General features: G+C 34.2%; 1 protein-coding gene across 43 annotated transcripts in view; it reads left to right on the top strand.

The window, feature by feature from the left end:
- The window catches only part of PCM1 (pericentriolar material 1), a 78,912-nt gene that overhangs the window by 22,166 nt on the left and 33,376 nt on the right, over positions 1-23,370 (top strand). For 42 of the 43 annotated variants that reach the window (XM_088793332.1, XM_088793329.1, XM_088793334.1 and 39 more), the window contains 16 exons: positions 894-1,003; positions 3,074-3,287; positions 5,178-5,373; positions 6,478-6,651; positions 7,139-7,296; positions 7,422-7,657; positions 10,222-10,376; positions 10,514-10,643; positions 11,645-11,785; positions 12,506-12,696; positions 13,908-14,111; positions 15,450-15,669; positions 15,773-15,918; positions 16,429-16,619; positions 18,581-18,752; positions 21,153-21,511. In XM_088793332.1, coding sequence (XP_088649458.1) covers positions 894-1,003; positions 3,074-3,287; positions 5,178-5,373; positions 6,478-6,651; positions 7,139-7,296; positions 7,422-7,657; positions 10,222-10,376; positions 10,514-10,643; positions 11,645-11,785; positions 12,506-12,696; positions 13,908-14,111; positions 15,450-15,669; positions 15,773-15,918; positions 16,429-16,619; positions 18,581-18,752; positions 21,153-21,511 — 2,997 coding nt within the window. Of the gene's footprint in view, positions 1-893; positions 1,004-3,073; positions 3,288-5,177; positions 5,378-6,477; positions 6,652-7,138; positions 7,297-7,421; positions 7,658-10,221; positions 10,377-10,513; positions 10,644-11,644; positions 11,786-12,505; positions 12,697-13,907; positions 14,112-15,449; positions 15,670-15,772; positions 15,919-16,428; positions 16,620-18,580; positions 18,753-21,152; positions 21,512-23,370 lie in introns of those variants that run through there. The other variant, XM_088793335.1, reaches the window with a different exon arrangement.

Raw genomic sequence — 23,370 nt, 5'->3', positions numbered from 1 at the left:
TAACTAGAAAGTTATTTATTATCTAGACTGATTTCATTATTTTCAAAATAGAGTTTGGATTACATATGTGGGATTCTCTCCAGCCCTGAAATTCTAATTTCTCAGTGGAGAAAGCTAGTATTTTCCTGTAAAACATAAGTAGTTTATAGCTAGTGTCTCTTTTAGAGCTGGAGAGGATAACCAGAGGTTGGGTAGTAGAGCAGTAACTTATCAAAATTGTCATCAGCATACTGCCTTAGGAAGACAAAAACAACTGTCTTTTAGTATGACTCATATCTCAAGCAAAGTACTTCAATCAATGATCTGTTCTATTGCGGGGATCAGCAAACTGTGGCCAGCTGGCTTTGGCCCTCTGCCTGTAATAAAGTTTTATGGAACACAGCCATGCCCATTTGTTTATGTATTATCTGTGGTTGCTTTTGCCTTATAATGATAGGGTTTGGGCAGCTGAGACAAAAACTGTATTTTCACAAAGCCTAACATACTTACTTTCTGAATCTTTAAAAAAGTAGTTCAGCCCTCAAACTAGAGCATTTATTCTGTTGGGAGACGTGTTAGAATCTACTATTCTTTTTCAGACTACCCACTTTCCTGCCACTCCCCCAACCCAACCTGGTAGACCTGCCCCCACTGTGAATGTTTGAACAGAAAAAGATAAATCACTATACTAGAGTTTTGTGAGTTTCCCTTTATTTTCAGCTTAGATGGAAACTTAATAAAATGATTGGTTGGCAGATAAATCTGAGGGTTAACTAATTTCAAATTATGTTAGGTGAGATTTTTTTTTTTTTTTTAATTTCCTTTTCCCCCTACAATTTAATTTTAGCTTCTCAGAAATTGTAAAGGTGTTGTATTTATTTGCTTTAATGAATATTTGTTAATTTTCTTTCCAGCTGTAACAGAAACTACTGGAAGCCTGTCTGGCGTCAGTATCACATCTGAACTAAATGAAGAATTGAATGATTTAATTCAGCGTTTTCATAATCAGCTTCGTGATTCTCAGGTAACAATTTTTTAATGGTATAGTTGAGTTTAAAATCACATTAATTGAAACAATAGTGCTCAAACTTGACTGAGTGTAAGTATCATCTGGCACGATTGTTAAAATAAAAAAATGTAGATTTCTGGTCAGTGGGATCCCCCTATCTTCAAAATTATGATTGATACATTTGGGGTGGGCTTCCTCGAATGTGATTCCAGTACTGGTAGTGTGGGGCCTATAAGAAATACTAAATTAGGGGAAAATCTACTTTGAAATGATTATTGAAATTTTTCCGTTGTATGCTACTAGATAACACGTTCTTTTTTCCTGTCTAAGGTTAATGGTCACAACTTTTAAACTTAAGTTACGTTTGAATTTGTGTCCTTACAGTATTTTACTAACAATTTTAAGAAAGTTCTTAAGTTTAATTTCAGAGGCAGTAAGTTTATAATTTGTTGACCTTTTAAAATAATGATACAAATGCAAAATTTTCAATCTGTGCGCCTTGAGTAAGAAAAGGTGAATTATGAATTAATACGTGTCCGCTGGAAATAAATATGATTGACGATTCGGTGTCTCCTGACCAAGTGAAAAATAAAAGCATAAACCCTAACCACTTTGGGGAGTTATTTAGCAATATGTATAGTACATTTTTTTTTCTAGTAACCCTGCAGTGGCCCACCTTAGAGAAACTCTCATGTTCACAAAGAGATATTTGCAAGAATGTTCATGGAAGCATTATGTTAATAGCAAAAAATCAGAAACAATTTAAATGTCCATGAACAGGAAAATGGACTAATAAGTTATAGAGTGAACTCCTATAACCTGTTACAGTAACTGAACCAGAGCTAATGAATTAAAAAATACAAGTTTAAGAAGGCTACCACTTAGGTTATGTTTAAAAATGTATGAAAAATGTATAGTTTTTTATGGATACATACGAAGGCATTACAAAATAGAAACATGTATAAGAATGGTAGATAATCAAATTTTGGATTGTGGTTATCTCTGGAGAGAGTAATGGGATTGGGACCTGGTACATGTACAGCTTTAGCTATATCTTTAATGTTATATTTCTGTTTGTAAAAAGAATTGATGCCATGTAGCAAAATATTAAAATTTGACTGAGCTCAATGGTGTTTATTCATTATATGATTTCCTAAGCCTTAGTGGAGTTTTGAGATGTTTTATGTATATACACACACACACACACACACACACACACACACGTGTTTTTTTTTAAACGTAGGAAAAGAAGTGGTAGGAAAAACTGATAAGTTAATAAGTTAGAGTTAATGGTAGTAGTTCTAAAAAGATGGCAAGAGAGAATATTTTTGAAGGTTTGTTTTGTGTAAAATGTGGCATTTCTAGATTAATTTAGACCCACTGAATTTGGATCCAGATAATGTCCAGTGAATCTGAGACCACTGTTTACAATAGTTATGTGTATCTATAAAACTATGTGTACGAGGTGTGATCAAAAAGGATGGTGAATGTTTAAATTTAAAAAAAAATTATTACAGTAAAAGACACATTTCCATTAATCCTCCTCAAATACTCCCCCTTGCTTCGAACACACTTATCCGATTGTTGTTACCACTTTCTGAAACAGTTTTGGAAGTCCTCTTTCATGAATGTCTTTACTTCATCCTACATCATTACAACGCTACGTGTCACACATTGCTTCTGGTACGGCAATTTCTGTCAAATAAAAACATTACGGTGTGTCCTCATTCACTTTATTCACCAGTTCTGGCACCGTGAACTTCTGGTTTTCTCCCAGAGTCAAGATGACCATGAAAGGTAAACATTTTGAATCAATTCAGGACATCGAGGCAGCCACGACAGTGCAACTGAAGACACTCATGAAAGAGAACTTCCAGAAGTGCTTCAGAAGGTGGCAAGAACGATGGGATAAGTGTGTTTTAAGTGAAGGGGAGTATTTTTAGAGGGATTAATGGCAATGTGTCTTTTACTGTAATACATTTTTTTTATTCAAACCTTCACCATATTTTGTGATCACACCTTATTAAAATGAGAATGCAACCTTTAGTTGCCTTAGTTTTACTTTTTCTTTTTTCTTTATAACAGCCTCCAGCTGTTCCAGATAATAGAAGACAGGCAGAAAGTCTTTCATTAACTAGGGAGGTTTCCCAGAGCAGGAATCCATCAGTGTCAGAACATTTACCTGATGAGAAAGTGCAACTTTTTAGCAAAATGAAAGTATTGCAGGAAAAGAAACAAAAAATGGACAAACTGCTGGGAGAACTTCATACACTTCGAGATCAGCATCTGAACAATTCACGTAAGTCAACCTTAGCTGCGTTGGGTGTAGGACATGTAAGTATTATGGCAGCACATGGAACTTAGTGAATATTTGGTGAATGAATGAACATATAGTTCCTCAAAATTATAATTTTTGTGGGGAGATAGGACTTGCATGTGAAAAGATTTTAAGTAAAAAGGCAGTGTATGATAAAAGCCAAATAGATGGTAGTTCTGTTCTATAAGTCATAAAATAGAAAGGATAAAGTTGGGCCTTGAAAATTGGTAGGGTTTTAATGAGAGAAAAGAAGAAGAGAAGGTGACTGTTAGATACTTGGACATAATAACACTGCATTTTCTAGCATATTCAAAATTTTCTCTTAAAAACTAATCCAAATTAGTACTTTGATTTAAAAACTACGAAACAGCTTTAGAAAGTATACAAAAACAATGAGATATGGAAAACTTACATAATACACATGGTTTAGTGCAGAATTTTTATAACCTGCATCCTTTTTTAAAATATGTAGTCATCTCAGGTGGGAATAGGAAAGGCATAGTCATCATAGTTACACTAGTTCTACAGGAAAGGCAGTGATCATCCTAATTATACCATGGGACCTGTCTTCTCTACAGATGTTTTATTTGCCCCTAATCCAGATCTGGCACACTTCCTATCCTCATACCTTCCCAAGCTTGGTTCCTACCTCCTTCCCAAGCAGTTAGCAGTAGGACCTCAAACATTGGAAATTGAGTCAGTAGGGTCAACCTAACTTGTCATTATTCTTCAACATAGCTGCTGTTTTATTAAAGAAAAAACAAGGGATGGAAACATTCCTGGGGTCCTTGTTCCTGGTTTTTTACCCATCTCCTATTTCTCTGCCACCTCCAAAAGAACCTGACTATTTCTACCGTGAAACATACTCCTTTCTTTTACCTGACCTCTGTTAGTCATCTCTTCTACAGTATAATCTAATCTCAATGCTTATTCTTCCTAAACAGATTAACACAGCTAAGAAAACCTTAAAATTTGAAGGTTGTACTCAAGGCCTTGTGATCAGTTTTATACATGTAAAGAAAGTAGCACTTTGCCTACTGATGATGCCAAAAAATAATTTTCTTCCCATTGGGAAACAATGAAAGCAGCAGCAAAAAGTAGAACAGTCAAGGAATAGAGTGAAGACACTACTTGGAAACCAGCCATAGCAATAGATAATATAGGCAACAAATAATGATAGTTGTGAGAAAGAGATAAATGACAAGTAGTTTTAAAGTGGTAGATGAAGTGCAAAGGTTCTTAATCTTCATTCATTAAACTCTTAAAGGCATAAGATACTCTGATCTTTGTGGACAGAAAAGTAAAATGTAGTTCAAGGACTATAGGGGATTAGCCATCATCTACTTAGAACATTTTATTGCTGAGCAGTATTCCATGGTATGTGTGTACCACAGTCTCTTTAACAATTTTGCTTTATCTTTTGGAACAAGAAAAGTTTCATCTTGGAGACCATATACAATTTCCTCTGTGCTGTGGATTTGGAACATTCTTAAGGACATAATATGCTAGGGCTGCCCTGTAAAGATTTGTAGGTTGGTGTACCTCACATCAGATACAGTGACCTTGTTTAGCTTTACCTGGAACCAAGTTTATCAAGGAAGACTAGTTACGTTTTAAAGGTTGAATATCATAATTCTTGTCAATTTCCATCTTGCCTGTCTTTATTCTTTCCTTCCTGTTTTAACTGGTTGAGGGACATGTTAATGAATAAGTGGCTTGGATGTTGTGTCCTTAAGTTTCTACAATTTAAATCTGCAGAATTTAAGATGTTAGTAATTTATACTATTTTTTTCTGTATTCCAACAAACTGAATAAGTATTGTTTGATGCCACATTTGTTTATTATTAGTAACTAGTCTTTTTTTTTCTGTAGTTGTGCCCTCTTCAGCCTCTCCACAAAAGAGTGTGGATCAAAGAAGTATAACTTCAGCTCCCTCTGCTCCTATAGCACCAGTTGTCAATGGAGAATCCAATAGCCTAACATCATCAGGTCCTTATCCTGTTGCTTCTCTGGTTTCTCAGAATGAATGTGAAAATGAAGGCCATCTAAATCCAACGGAAAAACTCCAGTAAGACACTTTTACTTATATTGTTACAAAGATTCGAATTGGATAATGGGGATAAATTCTGGGATTTTTAAATTTTTTTCTTGGTTGTTGAAAGTCCTGAAAAAACTGAATTTACTTAATATGCTAAACATTCTTAAGTGATATGGTGGTAGAAGTGTGTGTGTGTTCTACGGGCAGTCTTTGAATTGTCCAGGAGATATGTGACATTGTAATACAGGTAATTTCTGTGAGGTAATGCATTCCCATTTCCAAATAAAGGATTAGAAATGGCTGGACTACAGTTAAAAGATTTTTATTAGCTTGGTACAAAAGTAATTGTGGTTTTTGGAATTATTTTTAACCTTGTAAACCGCAATTACTTTTGCACCAGCTTAATATATTGAAATGGTTTAGAACCCAGGCTTTAGAGTCAGATAGCTCTGAAATTGTATCTTTCAAGACTGTGTGACTATGGATAAATAACATACTTGCATTAGTCTCTGTTCCTTCATCCATAAAATAGGCATAATAATGTACCTGTTCATAAAGGTGTTTTAAGGATTAAAAAACATGGGCATACCTCCTGGCACTTACTAAAATGACTCAGAAGACTTTCTTGTTATTTTTGGTAAACACTATATATTCTTTACGTTACAGACACATCAGGAACCTTCTGTAAATGCTCAGTAGTGCATGCATACCTGCATTGTCTGAGAGCTAGCATTCAAATTGAGTTATGCTTCTCATTTTTGATACATATTAAGAAACCTAGGAATATTTTTGACACTGAGTTCTAAACTGTTAACATTTATACTGCTTAAGGTGAACACTTGAAACTGGTTTTCTTATGCTTTTGTCCCTAACACAACATAAGAAAATAAAGTGATGAGATTTTGAGGAAGCTGTATTTGAGATTAAATTCTTTATAGTCACACCCCTGGTTATTTAACTAGGTTTACATTTTGCTTGTTCTGGCTGCTATTATATGAAAATACTGCTTGCTTTACTTTGTTACTTTTTTTTTTTTTTTTTGAGCAATCTGTTTTATTATATAACTCTATAACCAGAAAGTGAACAGAAATACACACTATGCTTACCTGTACATGTAAACCTATTGTTTATCAGGAAGTTAAATGAAGTTCGAAAAAGATTGAATGAACTAAGAGAATTAGTTCATTATTATGAACAAACATCAGATATGATGACAGATGCTGTAAATGAAAATACAAAAGATGAAGAAACTGAAGAGTCAGAATACGATTCTGAGCATGAAAATTCTGAGCCTGTTACTAACATTCGGTAAGAATTTCTTTAAAGTTTGTTTTTCTAACATATTTATCCTACCATAATACTTTTAATATGGAACCAAAGAAACCTCAGTAGAGTACTGACTATTTGCCTTTTATTTAAACTTTTCTCCTATAAGTCTGCTGTTTTGGTCACTGTAATTTCACTTGCCCTGTAAAGAAAAACAGAGAAATATTGAGTACAGTAATTTAGTAAATTTGCTATTAGATCAAATGCAAGTAAATCATAAGAAGTATCTAATTTAGCATTTTCCTACCTCTTTATTTGTAGGTATAATTTTGATTTTTTTCAGATGTTTTTCTTAAATTTCTAAACAGCAAAAGTAATGAAAAGCACAAGCCAGTTATTCACGGTATGAATTTAAATGGGGAAATAGCCAATTATGTTCATAGTTTATTATTTTATTAATAGTTCCAAAACTTTGATTTTTATTATTTTTATTACCTAAAATAACTTCAGGCTGTTTTTTTTCTTTTAGAAATCCACAAGTAGCTGCCACCTGGAATGAAGTAAATAGTAATTCTAATGCACAGTGTGTTTCTAATAATAGAGATGGCAGATCGGTTAATTCTAATTGTGAAATTAACAACAGATCTGCTGCCAACATAAGGGCTTTAAACATGCCTCCTTCTTTAGGTATGATACTATGAATATGACTGTATTCACAGAAATTTTTGCCATATTCTTGGGAAGTGTATTTTCTTTCATTAATGCTCTTGAGTTTATTAAATTATTGATTTAATGATACATGTTTTCCACAGATTGTCGATATAATAGAGAAGGAGAACAAGGGATTCATGTTGCACAAGGTGAAGATGATGACGAGGAGGAGGACGAAGCAGAAGATGACGGAGTCAGTGGAGCTTCCTTATCTAGTCATAGGAGCAGTATGGTTGACGAGGCTCCAGAAGATGCTGAGTTTGAACAGAAGATCAATAGACTTATGGCTGCAAAACAGAAACTTAGACAGTTACAAGATCTTGTTGCTATGGTACAGGTAACTATGACTTGGTTTTTTAAAAAACTGTCACATAGTACATTCTTACAAGGTAAAATTTATGTGTTTGATAATTATTGGTGTAATTTTACTAGTACACATTTATGTGTTGAGTTCTTACCATATTCCAGGTTCAAGTGCTTAATACTTTACATGCCATATATCAGACATGAGCAAACTTTTTTATTAAAGGCAGGTTAGTAAATATTGTAGGCTTTGTAGGCCATACAGTCTCCATCACAACTACTCAATGCAAAAGCAGCCGTATATGATACATAAACAAATGAGCATGACTGTGTTTCAATATAACTTTATTACAAACACAGATTTGTTTCTTTTTTGCTGGAGACCTCAGTCTTTATTTTTTTTAATTTATTTTTCAATTACAGTCTATTTTTTCACTATTTAGAAAGAATGCTCCAGTGAGCATTATTGCACAAGCCTCTTTGTGTATTTGTGTTTCTCAAGGGCAGATATGAAGAAGTGAAATTGCTGTGTCAGAGTTTATGCACATTTTAATGGTCACTGCTTAATTGCTCTCCAGGTGACAGTATTAATTGTTGATCTAAGCAGTGGTGTATGAGTCCATTTTCCCATACCTTGATTACATTTTATTATACAGATATAATGTGGCTCGTTTAATCATTACTGAAATTGGCTTTTGACTTTTTCCAAGTTTTCCCTATTATAAGAAGGGTTTTTGTTATACACACATATAGAAACACATGTAGGTATGTATATACACACATACATGTTTTTGCTTATGTATTCAAAGTATATCTGTAGGATATATAAACATAACATTGGTTACCTATGGAGAATGGAGTCAATTAGGAGACCTTTTTAAATGTCTTTTTTACTTTTTGAACTTTGATCATAGTATTGCCACTTGAAAAAATTAAAACAGCTTCTAAAACAAATAGTAATAGGTTGTGCTATCTTGAACGTCATTGTACTTGTTACTTTCCCATTTTCTTTAAGATGCCTTTCTTTAGATGTATTACCCAATATGGGAATAATAGATCAGAAATGATGAGTAACTTAGTGGCTTACAGATGAATCAGCTTAATTTCATGCCTGTATTTAATGGAAATCTTTTGCTTTAGGGAGTGTTTTAAGACTGTAGATTGATCTATCTATCTATCTCTCTATCTCTTTCTATCTCGCTATTTCTCTATCTATCTATATCTATCTATCTAATCTAATCTAATCTATCTGAATGAAATGAAACTGCAAGCCAGAGGGATTAAGGGATCTCTTCCTGAAAGAGAGCTGTTAAAAAAATAATTGATGAATTTTACTCATTGTATTAAGAATAGTCTTTTTCTTGTACCTTATACATATCCTGTTTCCCAAGAGACTCAGGAGAGGGTGTAAACAGTTACATAGTTATCATGATTATACAAAGCTGTTACTGTTCTTGGTTAGATTAGCTTAGACAATTTCCGTGGCCCTTATGAAACCTTATGTGTCCTAGAAGTGTCCAGGTATCTATCTCTTTTAGTTCCTTAGTCTGTGATATGTATCAATACAATAATTCTTTAGTCAGTCACTTAGTTTTAGTGTTAGAGATTATGCCATTTCAGAGATTATGCCATTTCAGTTTTTTAGGCACCCTTATACTATCATTTGAAACTTCATGCAATGTTTTTTGTGTCTTGTATCATATTTTAATTTTTCTTCTTTTTATTATGTGAAAATGCCTCATGATCTGGCTTCTCTATTCTTGAGTCCCATAGCCATACTAGTAATGAATTACGCTAGTTTTTAGATTGCAGAAACCAGAATAAAACCGTCTACAAACTTACAATTGATTACAGTGTTATAATTAAGAGTCAGTTCTAACTTTTTACAGTTTTATTAGAATTATATTTCCAAAGGTTCAAGTTTTAGTTGAGGACTTCAGAGAAAACATGAATGCATAAAATTATGTAGAATTAAATGTTAAGGAAAGTGCAGAAGTTCACCCCAGATCCCCTATTTTAATAAGTACGTTGATTTCAACAGAAGATGTGGGTCTACTGTTAGGAAGATACGAACTTCAGTTGTTTTTTCAGTACTCATTACAGATTTGAGATGGTATATTGTCATAAGTTTTTGTATTGTGAGCCGTTGGCACTTGTTTTGCAAACTAAAGAGCAAGTGAGGAAATGGAAAATTTTAAGTAAGCAAATGGATATTGATTATTTAAAATTCTTAATGTAGAAGTTAAATCTTATTATCTAATACCAAGCATTGCCAGCTCCAATAGTATATTTTTTATCTTCATATTTTCTGAAAAACTGTTCTTTAATAGCTCAGATCTGGTCAAGATAAGAAAAGGCAACTTAGTATTTGTCATTACTGAGTAATGGGCAGGTCAAATTTAAATGTACTGTTTTTATAGTTTTAACACTGCATTCCTGTCATTGGTAAATAGAGGATGAACTTCATTGTTTTCTAAAAAACACTCACTTTTTCTACTTCTTTAATTTCATGTTATGTAAATTTGATAGATTAGTGATATTTATTAAGGTATGAAATGGATATATCAAGGTCATTTTAATATAATGATGTGATTTTAGGATGATGATGCAGCAGATCAAGGAGTTATCTCTGCCAGTACTTCAAATTTGGATGATTTCTACCCAGCAGAAGAAGACACCAAACAGAATGCAAATAACACTAGAGGAAATGCCAATAAAACACAGAAAGTTGCTGGAGTAAATGAAAAGGCAAGGTGTGTTAAGCTTATAGCCTTCATTTAAGAAAAATGTCATGCCTATTATAGAGAAAGATTAGGTGTATTGTATTACATCATGCTTAATTCTGTCAGATTTATTGGACTCTACAAATATAATGTCAATTTAATTATAGAGAGAAATTTTATGAGGCTAAACTACAGCAACAACAGAGAGAGCTCAAACAATTGCAGGAAGAAAGAAAAAAACTGATTAAGATTCAAGAGAAAATCCAAGCACTGCAAAAGGCATGTCCTGACCTTCAGGTAATTAGGAAATTTCTTTCTTTCCATTTGTCTGAAAAGAGATGTTTAAAAACCAGTGCCAGTTGAAAGTACTCTATCTTCTTGTAGTACTGATCTAATGGATTTTTATCTATTTTATGATTAATGAAATGAAGTAATGAAATGGGTTAAGGATATATATTTACAGTGGAAGATAACACATGGGAATTGACTGATTATTTCCATTCTTTCACATGTTGGGCTAGCTAGATAAAGATTCAGAACATGACTATATATAACTATTTATTAAAATATTCTGGTTTGAACTTAGCAATTAAGGGACTAGCATTTCCATCTTTTATTGGCCTAAAATTATAATAAAGCTCTTAAGCCATCATGCGGTATCTAAGAAATTAATATATATATATATATATATAGTTTGAATATTGACTGTATATACCTTTGCTTATTAACGGTACTCTATGCATAGGTCTTTGAGATTGAGCAGAGGATGAGCAGTCTTTGACTGTCATGTAGTCAGGAGTAGGGTTAATATGGGAAGGGATTACCAATTCTTTTTGAGATTTTTGTTCCTGAAATTTATTGGTTAGCTTTATTCTTTAGTCAGGTTTTGTTTTCAAGGAAAAGGAAACACATTAAATGATATTTCTAATATAAACTGTTGTTTTCTAGACTCTTAACCTTTTCCGCTTTATCTAATCCTTTTTTCCTTGTTCCTGATCTAACAATGTCCAGAGGAATATATGCTTGAGTTGTATTGAGTATGTGAAATTTTCCACAACAACATTTTATCCTTCTTGTAGCTATTGTGCCTGAAGGTTGGTTAATAACTCATTAACTTTAGCCTGTGTTCTCATCTTTTATTATGTTGGATTTTCTTTGGATCATGATGGCGATTGAGGTCTGGTAATAACAAATTAAATATGTTATAGAACTATAGAGAAGTAGTAAAATAGCTGCTTTTATGGAATTAACGTAATTGCTTTAATTCCTCATAATGATTTTTACAAATCCTTTTTTAGCTGTCAGCCACTGGTGTGGGTAATTGTCCCACAAAAAAATATATGCCAGCTGTTACTTCAACTCCAGCTGTTAATGAAAATGTAACTAATACAAGCAAATCTGTTTTTGAGCCTGAAGATTCTTCAGTAGTAGATAATGAGGTATTGTATATTATACCGTTGTTCCTGAATCTTAAGTCATATCTTTTTTTAAAATTTACTTTTCAATTACAGTTAACATACAATATTACATTAGTTTCAGGTGTATAGCATAGCGACTAGACATTTATATACCTTACAAAGTGATCCTCCTGATAAGTCTAGTACCCATCTGACATCATACATAGTTATTATAATATTGTTAACTATATTCTCTATGCTGTATAAGACACATCTTAAGAAGTGAAACGTTTTTAAATGTGGCATGTTTTGTGTCTTTTAATTGGAAGAAACAGTTTGTTCCAAAAAGTAATTAAGTTAGGATCTTTTCAAAATAGTCTTGATCTTTATTAGCAAATATTTGGAAGAATTATATACGTAAAGGATAGTTGGCAGCAAGTAGTAATCATTTCAGTTACAAAGACTTATCCTTTGGCATTTTATTTATATGTGATTTGTATGAAACATCGTAACTTTCTCTAAATAGTTAATGAAGTATATTTGGGTGCTACTTGTTTTCATTAAGAGTTAATAATTGCCTAATTTTTTCTTATTCATCATTAAAATATTATTATTTTAACCTTCATGGGTATCTCAGTGTAAAAAGGATCAGTGAAAGTAGAAGTCTTTGCTGCAATTGACAGTAGTATTAGCTCATTATTCTTTAAAATGAAACAAATCCAAATATTTTCGCTAACTTGACTCTGATTTTTAAATTAATAGTTGTGGTCAGAAATGCAAAGACATGAAATGTTAAGGGAAGAGCTGCGGCAGAGAAGAAAGCAGCTTGAAGCTCTGATGGCTGAACATCAGAGGAGGCAAGGTCTAGCTGAAACTATATCACCAGTGGCTGTTTCACTGAGAAGTGATGGATCTGAGAACCTGTGTACTCCTCAACAAAGTAGAACAGAAAAGTAAGAGAGTGTTTTGTAAATCATTGTTTTAAACATCACCTACCTGAGGCATGTAGGATAGGGCAGTGAGGGTGGTGTTTAAGCATGACCCTTGTGACTCATTTTCACTAAATTGGGCTACTTTCTATTCAAACTTCTCATAGCATCAACTTTTTTAATTACTAAGGAACTTGATTGAATATTGGTATAGATTTTCTTGAATTAAGTTTTAAGCTTATGAAAAGAAAATGCTTGATGTTTTGTGGTTCTTTCAGGCCAGAAATAAGCACTTTATTATTTAAATTGAGCATCTGCTGTTTGTAAGGTCTTTATAAGTATCTTAAAACTTTATTACATAACATTTTTAGTTTTTAGGGTTTAAGTTTGAAATTTTCATATGAAGAATATTTCTAAAAGAGTTAGTCACCAGTAAGATCAGTTAATCAGTTATCTATATAGAAATACTCAGATCTAAAATTTTGAAATCCAAATTTGTCGTGGCCTAACATTTTGATATCCTCAGGTGGCATTTCTGGGACATTGCACCGAGCCTTACTCTCTTTCTTCTTCTTAGAAGAACTTTTCCTGTTCTTGGAGTCCCCACGTGCATTTATTGATCAGACTATACCTACAGTATTTTATCCTGTTCTGAGTACCACACTTTAACAAAGTTCTTTAGCAAAGTACTTTAACAAAATTCTTTGGTTTTGATAAGCATCTAGGTTTCAGAACCATGGGTCTAGAATTGTGCTTTCTAATATGGCAGCCATTAGATATAGATGACTCAGTTAAAATTAAATAAAATTAAAAATTCATTTTCTCAGTCACACCAGCCACATTTTAAGTGCTCATGTACCTAGTGGCTATTGTATTGAACAGCACAGATTCAGATCATCCCTACTATTGCAGAAAGTTCTGTTGGATAGCTGTGATCTAGAAAACGGTTACTCAAGGAAAAGTTAAAAGTTGAGGGGGTTTAGTGTAGGATAAAAGTTCTTGGGGATATTATTACTATTTTAATTTATTTGCAGAATTGTTTTGTAGAAGGCAAAGTAAGCATTCTATAACTGCAAGGGGAGAGTACTACCCATCTCATAGTACTGTGATTAAATAAAAATTTATATACACATACACATATATTTATATTAGGTATAATGTCTGGCACACAGTAGGTGGTGAAGTATTTAGCTTATCTACAGAATGATCTCGTGGTTTTATCTCTTAATCTCTAGAACAATGGCAACTTGGGGAGGTTCTACCCAGTGTGCACTAGATGAAGAAGGAGATGAAGATGGTTACCTTTCTGAAGGAATTATTCGGACAGATGAAGAGGAAGAAGAAGAAGAGCAAGACACCAACTCAAATGATAACTTTTCTGTGTATCCTCCTAACAGCGTGAATCATAACTCATACAGTGTAAAGGAAACTAATAATAGGTTAGTTTCACGTTTTAATTTTTTGCTTGATTTAAAGAGTCTCAGGTCTTTCTGACACCAAGTTGATTCTCTGAACCAACTGGGTGTCCTACAATTTAGTTCAATTCTGACGCTAAGTATGTGGAGTTAGGGCAGACCCCAGCAGTTAAGGGGCTCAGTCCCACAAGACTGCCCTCACTTCAGATGCCAGTCATAAGACCCAAGTCCCCAGGGTGTTCACACTTCTGTCAGACCTGTATATAAATTTGGCGGTTCCCACAACCCCTCTTCAGGTTCCATAATTTGCTAAGACAACTCACAGAACTCAGGAAAACGCTCATGTTTACTGGTTTATTATAAAGGATACAGCTCAGGAACAGCCAAATGGAAGGGATGCGTAGGGCAAGGTTTGGATGGGAGAGGGGGTGCAGAGCTTTCAGGCCTTCTGTGGGCGCACCACCCTCCCAGCACTTCAGTGTGTTCACCAACCAGAAGCTCTCGTAACCACTGCCTTGTTTAGGGGTTTTATGGAAGTTTCATTACATCCACACAATTGATTAAATCATTGGCCATAGGTGATTAAACTCAACTTCTGGCCCCTATCCTACCCTTCTTGGAGCTTGGGGAGTGGAGCTGAAAGTCCCAACCCCTCTAATCAGCAGGTTGGTTTTTCTGGCGACCAGCCTGCATCATGAAGCTATTCAGGGTCTTTCAACAGTCATTAGTATAAACTTGGTGTGGTTGAAAGGGGCTCATTATGAATCACAAAAGATACTCAAGAATTGCCAAGAGTTTTAGAAGTTCTGCTGGGAATCTGGGACAAAGACCAAATGTATTTTTTATTATACCACATGAGTGTTGCGGAGATGCATCCTATCTAGACTGGATCAAGATTCATAAGCTTTGAGCTTTGCTTCTGTTTTGGGGAGTTTACAAAAAATTTAAAAATCGTAGGTAGTGAAAAGGCCTGTAACAAAGGTATTCATTGCATTGTTTTTTATAACTGAAAAATGTTTCATGAATAAAAGCTGGTAGAGTAGTTCCAGTTGATGTAATGTGGCTAAGCTTAAAGCATGAAGAATGGAAAAAATGCTTATAATATAGTAAATACTTTCATTTTGCAGAATACAGAATTATGTGGATATTTTTGTAAAACAGGAAAAAAGCCTGGAAAATAATAAAAAATGATAATGGTATAAAGCCAACAGCCTGGAATGTTGACCCGCTTTATTTTCCATACTTTTTGAGTCCTTTGAACTTAGAATACTGGCCTGTAGACCAGGATATTAGGGTTTATTGCTAGATTTTAAAAACCAGATAATTGCATATGATGACCTAGTGCTTTAAATCTTTTGTTAGGTGGAAGAACAGTCGCCCTTTTTCAGCAGATGGAAATTATCGTCCTTTAGCCAAGACAAGACAACAGAATATCAGCATGCAACGTCAGGAAAACCTTCGTTGGGTGTCGGAACTCTCTTATGTAGAAGAGAAAGAACAATGGCAAGAACAAATCAATCAGCTAAAGAAGCAACTTGATTTCAGTGTTAATATTTGTCAGACTTTGATGCAAGACCAGCAGGTAAAGTTTGCTATGAAAGTAAATTTTTTTAATCTTGTTTTTTAAGCATTACACAGTTTTCTCAAGTCATCAGTAACTATTACGATTTTTTTTCTTTCCATAGACTCTGTCTTGTCTGCTCCAAACTCTTCTCACGGGTCCTTACAGTGTTATGCCCAGCAATGTTGCATCTCCTCAAGTACACCTTATAATGCACCAGTTGAATCAGTGCTATGCTCAGCTAACATGGCAACAGAATAATGTACAAAGGTAATCTGTTTCTTAGAAGTCGTGAGACTGTATAGCAAGGGCTAAAACTGAGCAGCGATTTTACAGTTATCTTCTGGGATGAAAGGACATGCGCCAAATTACATTTTCAAATATTCTGTCACTTGAGAATTTTATGAGCAATGATTTGCCCAGTATTTCCCTTTAATATTGTGAACTTCACTTTTTAACAAAATGTATAGTGTTCAACTTTACACTTAGGTGAATTTACATTAGGTGAATTATATGGTGGTGACTTACACCTTAGTAAATCTGCAAACAAGAAAAATGATGAGTTTCATATAGGTATACCTACTATCTGAGAGAAGTGCTAAATGGAGTTCTTGTTCCAAAGGCCAAGTTATTGAGTTAAGTCTGCACAACAAGCAAGTATTTCTTGTAGCAGCAGTCTGTTCTGTTGAATTACTTTTTACATATATTCTTTCTGAATGTCCTTTAAATAGATGATAATATAACTAATTTTTAAATTACTGACTTCTTAAATTTTTATAGGTTGAAACAAATGCTAAATGAACTTATGCGCCAACAAAATCAGCATCCAGAAAAACATGGAAGCAAGGAAAGAGGCAGTAGTGCATCACAACCTCCATCACCCAGTTTATTTTGTCCTTTGAGTTTTCCAGCACAGCCTGTAAATCTTTTTAACATACCTGGGTTTACTAATTTTTCATCATTTGCACCAGGTAAGTGACTAAAAATTTAAAGGGAAAGTAAATACAGAGTGTTTGAGAATATCATTTGTGTGTTACATGGATTTTTATCCCTGTCTGTTTGGAATGGTAAGAAATGTTTGCAAAGAAAGTTACAAATTCGTTTCTACTTTGATTCTTCATAGTAAAAGCTTAAGCTTAGTATGGTTGCTAATAGAATTAAGTAAACTGAATGATTGCTTAGTTTTATAACTTTGAATTGTTTAACAACTATTTATTAAAGAGAAAGGGAATTTACCTATCCAATGACTAGTGTACACCAGGCATTGTGTAAAACATTGAGAGAGTAAAGATGAGTGAGATAATGTTATAGAGGAGCTTTAAGTCTCCTTAGGAGGAACTTAACACTAGGGAGGAAGGGAGAGAGGGAGGGAGGGAGGGAGATACACTACTAAACTAAAGGTGAGTACTCATATTTTTATTTAGCTTAGGATTCAGACCTTTTTCTGCACCCATTTTATGCCAGACACTGTATATATGACTGGGATTCAAAGGTAAGACTAATAATGCCTTAAGAAATTTCGAGTTTAGTGAGGAAACTGAGTGTCAGTCAGTGCTTAGTGTACAAATGAGTACAAATGAGGTGATTGGCCTATTCCTTCCTTAGGGAAAGAGACCATCAGCAAATGTGTTTTTTCCAGGGGAAAGAAAGTGTTATTTAAGATAAAAAATGAATAGCATTTATTTCCAGGGAGATTAGAAGGGAAGGGGCTTTCTAATTACTGGAACCATTTAAGAGTTACAAAGCAGTGAAACAGTATATCACTTAGGGAATTTAGAGGTACTTAAATGTGGCTAGCGCTTAGGGCCTTGAAGGGTAAGAGTATTTGATGTGGTTGGAGAACAGCAGAAGCCTTTTGTGCTGTACAAAGCAGCTTAGACTTTCTGTTGCAGACAGTGGGCCATTGCAGGATTTTGAGCAGGGGGATAGCATGTGATTTATATTTTAGATGGCACTAGTGATAGTGTTGAGAGAGGGAAGGAGCTAAGAGTACAGCTGGTGAATAGACTATAGAAGGCTGTTGCAGTGATAATCAGAATGAAAGCTTGCGGCAGTCGGCAGAAAGAAAAAGGCGTCATTCAAGACATTCTGGAGGTAGGATCCGTTAAGTGACTGGTTAGATAAGGTGAGTCCTGAAGGAGGATCAGTTGAAGGTGTTTGCCAGGGATTATAGAAGGTTAGAGGTTTGGAAGGGCTTTGTGAATATAAATACAAATAAAAATACCGCAGTGTATTATCTTAACAGGATTATAGTAACATAATATAAGAAGTTGCACATGCAGTTCCTTTTCACTGTAATGTGCTTCATACCAGGGCCAACCAACCCTGTGCAGAAACTGTTCATGCTTCACAAACCAGGTCATTTTTGTGATGCCTTCCCTGATCCCTTTTCCTCCAAGTTGTTAGTAGGGCCTTACAAATACCTCTAATACAACACTATATGGTATTTAAGTATATTTTACTTTCCCAATTAAAGTAAAACAGAGAACATCAGCTTTGGAGTCATGCAGACCCAACATCTGACCTGCTCTTTTATTTACTAGACGTTTTATCTCTAAGCCTGTTTTTTCACTGATGAAATGAATAGAATACCTGTTTCAAATGAATAGAACACTTGTTTTATAGTGTTCTTTTGAACATTCAACAAAATAACGTGTAAAGTCTCTACGGTAGAGTCTGGCATCCCGTAATAATTTGATTACCAGGTAGTGTTATTTCTAACTCTTAGCTTGAAGGAGGTGAATCATTATCTTTGTGTCACCAGTGCTGAAAACATTGGGCTGAGCTGTTATCAGTGATTTAATAAACGAGTGTTAGTTTAACAATTTTGTTTTGGTTGATGTGAATGGCACATTGAATTAAAACTGTCTTAATTTTAAATTAAGGCTAAAGGTTCTTTATTCTTGTCTTACTCATTGCTTTTATTTATTAGGTATGAATTTCAGCCCTTTATTTCCTTCTAATTTTGGAGACTTTTCTCAGAATATTTCTACACCCACTGAACAGCAGCAACCATTAGCCCAGAATTCTTCAGGGAAAACAGAATACATGGCTTTTCCAAAACCTTTTGAAAGCAGTTCTTCTGTTGGAGCAGAAAAACAAAGGTACTCAAATGCCAGCATAATCCATTATTTGCTGAAAGATCACTTTTGTGATTACATCTAATTATATGTAATTTGAAAGCACAGGGAGGATATTTGTGATTGTTTGGCCGGGTAGTGTTGGGAATATGAAACTTTGACATCTTACCAGCTGTCTCTCATGCATGTACCAGCTGCCGACCTTGCTATAAGAGCAGTTCAGAGTTTTGATCAGGGTAGCCTGTGAGATTCATTTTGGAAGGATAAGACCTGACCCATAGAGTGTTTTGGCCTTGATTCGGTATCTGTCTTTAAATTCACTGATTTAGGACTAGTAACTAATATTAATTAGTGGAGGATAGTTGTGTAAGTGGTGGCTTCTTTATTTGGTTCAGCGCTCCTGATCAGAATAGTTCCTAAAGACCTATCCAAATGTAATGTTAAGTACTGTTAGATTGTAAAAACAACTTTGGCCAAGGAAGTTTTAGTGCTATATGGCATCATGGATTTTTGTTTGTCATCACTTTTTAGTTTTTAATATGATAATCTTCCAAAATATAATTTTGACTGAAATACAAACACTAGTTGGATTGGGGAAGGTTAATCATTCTATAAGCATTTTTATAGCTAGATAAATAATGTTTTTAATGATTGTGTTAATCCAGAAAATTATTTTGATAGCCAACTGATGAAAATAGCCTTTTCATTGTTATTTACTTCAGGAAAAACTCTTTAGGAGGATGAAAAATTAGAGGTCAATTGAGCCTAATAATTTGTTCTGTAAGAAGTACTGCTATGATTTTGTCTTTCCTAACCCTTTACAAGTATATAATTCATATTACTGTTTCCTTTTAGTAATGGGATTAGGCATGTCTTGGGCTCTTAAATTAGCAAGTTGACACTGTTTAATTGTTAAATCATGAATTTTTTTTTTTTTTACTTGATTAACTGAAAATTCACAGAATTGAACTTTGTATTTGCCTGTATGAATCCTTTAATTGACTTCCCTGACTTTGTTTTTCTTAGCTGTACTATTTTTTCCTATTAAATCTCATGTTGCTTTATAAAAATTACTGTATTGTCAGAGCCTGACTGTATAGTTTACAGTTGCCATTCAGAAATGGTAGTTGAATGAATCTCCATCATAAGCAATAAACATTTTTTCAAAGTTTTAGTGAATAGCCTTCCTACTGGAAGGTCCCTACATTATTATCCATATTTTATATATAATTGATACTAAAAAAGAATGGCAATGGATATCTAATATTGTTTTAGATATTTGACCTACTTTAGATTAGGCATCATCTCTTTTCCAAAGTCTTAACTAGTGTAGGTTCCCTGAATTAAATGGCAAAAGTTCAGATGGAACGATGTAGTCTTGAGCCAGGGTCAGAAAACTTTTCCTATACAGGGCTAGATAGTAAATATTGCAGGCCATACAGTGCCTGTCATACCCATTTATCTCTGCCATTTTTGCATAAAGGCAGCCATAAACAGTATGTAAAAAAATGAATGGCTGTGTTCCAATAATACTTTATGAGCAGCAAAATTCGAATTTAATATAAGTGTGTCACAAACTTTTTTCTTTTTTGTTTTCCTTTCCCCAAACATCATTTTAGCTCTCAGGCCATACAAAAACAGGCAGGCTGAGTTTGGCCTGCAAAGTGTCGGTTTGCTAACCTTTGTCTTAAGTTAAATCCTGTAGGTCAGAGTCTCCTACTAAATTACGTTCTTAGCAACACTGTTGTCCATGTTAGGTTCTTTGAGAAAAGGTTTTGGCCATCTCATATTTTATAAAGTACATGGATATATTAAATGTGCTGAGAAATCCTGCAGACCTGTTTAACTTTGTTTTGACTGTTTTTCCCAAACTTAGATGACCAGTGAATAAGATATGTGATGCCAGTGCTTAGCAGATAAAATTTGGAAAATGACACTGCCAGCTGAACTAAACTAGACTTAATGTGTGGAGAAATTAATAGTTGCATGGCCATTGTTTCACAAAATTCTGGTTTTAGTTGGTCTGCCTTAGGTGACACGGATCCATGTATGCTTCAAACCCTCTGCTACAGCTCTTTCTTAGCTATTCCTCCATGTTTTTTTGTTTTTTTCTTTGTATGTCCCATCCTTCCTTGGTTTCCTTCTCTTTTCCGTTGTGAATGCTAGATCTTTGGTTTGGAACATTTGCCAGTCAAAATGGTTTAGTGAGAAGGGTTCAATATTAAAGTTTAAGATAATTTAGCACACTAACCTATATTAGAATATTTATATATTTAATACATTTTTGTGAAAATATTTTTTATAGTTTGTTTTTATTTACCTAAATCTACTAGTAAACTGTAAATTAAGTGCTATATCTGGAGTTTTCATTAAACATAAAAAATCTATCATTGTAATCTACAAAAACTTATTTTCATTGGTAAGGAATCAAAAAGAGCCTGAAGAGGAGGTGGAAAACAGTAGGACACCATGGTTATATGACCAAGGAGGTGAAGTAGAAAAACCATTTATCAAGACTGGATTTGCAGTATCTGTAGAGAAAACTACAAATAGTAATCGCAAGAATCAATTAGATACCAGTAGGAGAAGACGCCAGTTTGATGAAGAGTCATTAGAAAGCTTTAGCAGTATGCCTGATCCAGTGGATCCAACAACAGTAACTAAAACATTCAAGACAAGAAAAGCATCTGCGCAGGCCAGCCTGGCATCTAAGGATAAAACTCCCAAGTCAAAGAATAAGAAGAGACATTCCACTCAGCTGAAGAGCAGAGCTAAAAATATGGGTAAGTACTAAAATTTGTTGAATATTGATGAGTTTAAGTGCCTTACTCTCACGTGCTGACACATTTCAGTATTGCTAGGTGGGTGGGCACTGTTCTGGATCTACTTGAACAAAGTCATTTTTAGTTACTTATACTAGATAGATAGATAGATAGATAGATAGATAGATAGATAGATAGATAGATAGATTTTTTTTTTACAAAATTTATCAAATAAGATTTAATATTAGATATTTTTAAAATATGGCATGTATTCTTTTTTATGCTTCTTAGAGCTTCTTGTATTTCCTATATATGTGGTTACTGTGAACTCAGAAGAGTTTTTTCACGTCTTGTAGGTTACTTAAATTGCTAAAATGCCCAAGTTTTACTCTTCCTTTTAATATTACATCGTGTCCTATATCCAAAACTTTAGTCATGACTTCTGGTTAGATTCTTGAGTGATTCATTTAAAGGAATGTGAGTCTAATTACATTGCAGTCTTTGACTATATCGTTTAGATGAAACCACTTTTAAAACACGTTTGCTTTTAGCCTTGTAGGAAGTGAACCTTAGTAAGGTATAGCATTAACCCATATTTTATTGATTTGTGCCATTGAGTATCATATCAAAGTTCTCTTTATAGTGTTAACTACATGTTAAAAATAGTTATACTACTAAAGTCTGGAGTATTAACTAAAAGATGCTCCTTCAAGTTTGCAAAGGGTACTTATTGGCTGTGTCTTTTGAGTGGTTGTTATGGGTTCAAGGAGATAGTATTTGGTGCTTAAAAATGAAGTATTCTAGGCATATAGTCAGAAAAGTTTGAAAAATGACTGCACACTGCAAACTCCTCTTGGAAGCTCAGTATATATATATATATATATGTATATATATATATATATACACACACACACACATACATATATACATATACGTGTGTGTGTATACATATACATATGTATATATGTGTGTGTGTGTATATATATATAGTTCCTGAGAAATGTTGTAGTAAAAAAGTCACTTGTAAGCTTTGACAGCATTCATCTTAACCATTTTTGGGTAATGGAACCCTTGAAAAGTCTGATGGAAACTATGGATGCACAAAAGAATACATGCATATTCTTTTTTCATTTCAATACTTCATGTATCCTTCAAGTTCTGCCCCCATGTGAAGAATCTGATTTGATGGTTAAAAAATTTGAACGGGGTAACATTTTTCTCAGCATACACATCGTCATTCTTGAAATAGTTTTCCAGTTGTATAGGTTTAGGAGGAGATGATTTGTTAGTAATTTAGTCAGTGATCTGAAACCATTCATATGAATGAATATACAACTACTGTGCTTTCTCTTGGTGCCACCAGAGAACATTTCACTAGATAATGGCCATTTTGAGAGGCCCTTTTGGTAACTCACTGAACTTTTTATTCCCTAATACTTTGCCCCCCGCCCCCCCCCCCCCAAAAAAAAAAATAATACTTCCATATGAGTAAATGAAGAAAAACGAATATCTGTTATTCTGGCATTCTCTCACTCACCTAGTTAATTTGAGTGTGCTAGGGCAATGTTTCTTAAATGTTTCATACATATCTCCTTGGGAATGTTGTTTAAGGGCAGATTGTGATTCAGTTGTTGTGGGGAGGGACCTGAAAGTGCTTTTGTGACAAGCTCCCATGTGTTGCCAGTACTGGTCTGGACTGCACTTTGATTAACAGGATCTTAGTGGACCCTTAGTCAGCTTACGGTCATGGCTACCTAACCCTGGAAATACTGGTCTATTTGTGTTTACCCTGTAATCTGAGGAGTTAGGCTTCTATATATGCAGTGCAGCCTTTAACATTAAGGCAAGGATTGACATTCTTATCTGTATGCTCTCTTCTT

This window comes from Rhinolophus sinicus, chromosome 16 (genome assembly GCF_057876585.1).
Source record: "Rhinolophus sinicus isolate RSI-liver-muscle chromosome 16, RSI-T2T, whole genome shotgun sequence".
Taxonomy (NCBI): Eukaryota; Metazoa; Chordata; class Mammalia; order Chiroptera; family Rhinolophidae; genus Rhinolophus; species Rhinolophus sinicus.
The sequence above is the reverse complement of the archived record's forward strand: the minus strand, read 5'-3'. Positions and strand labels throughout refer to the sequence as shown.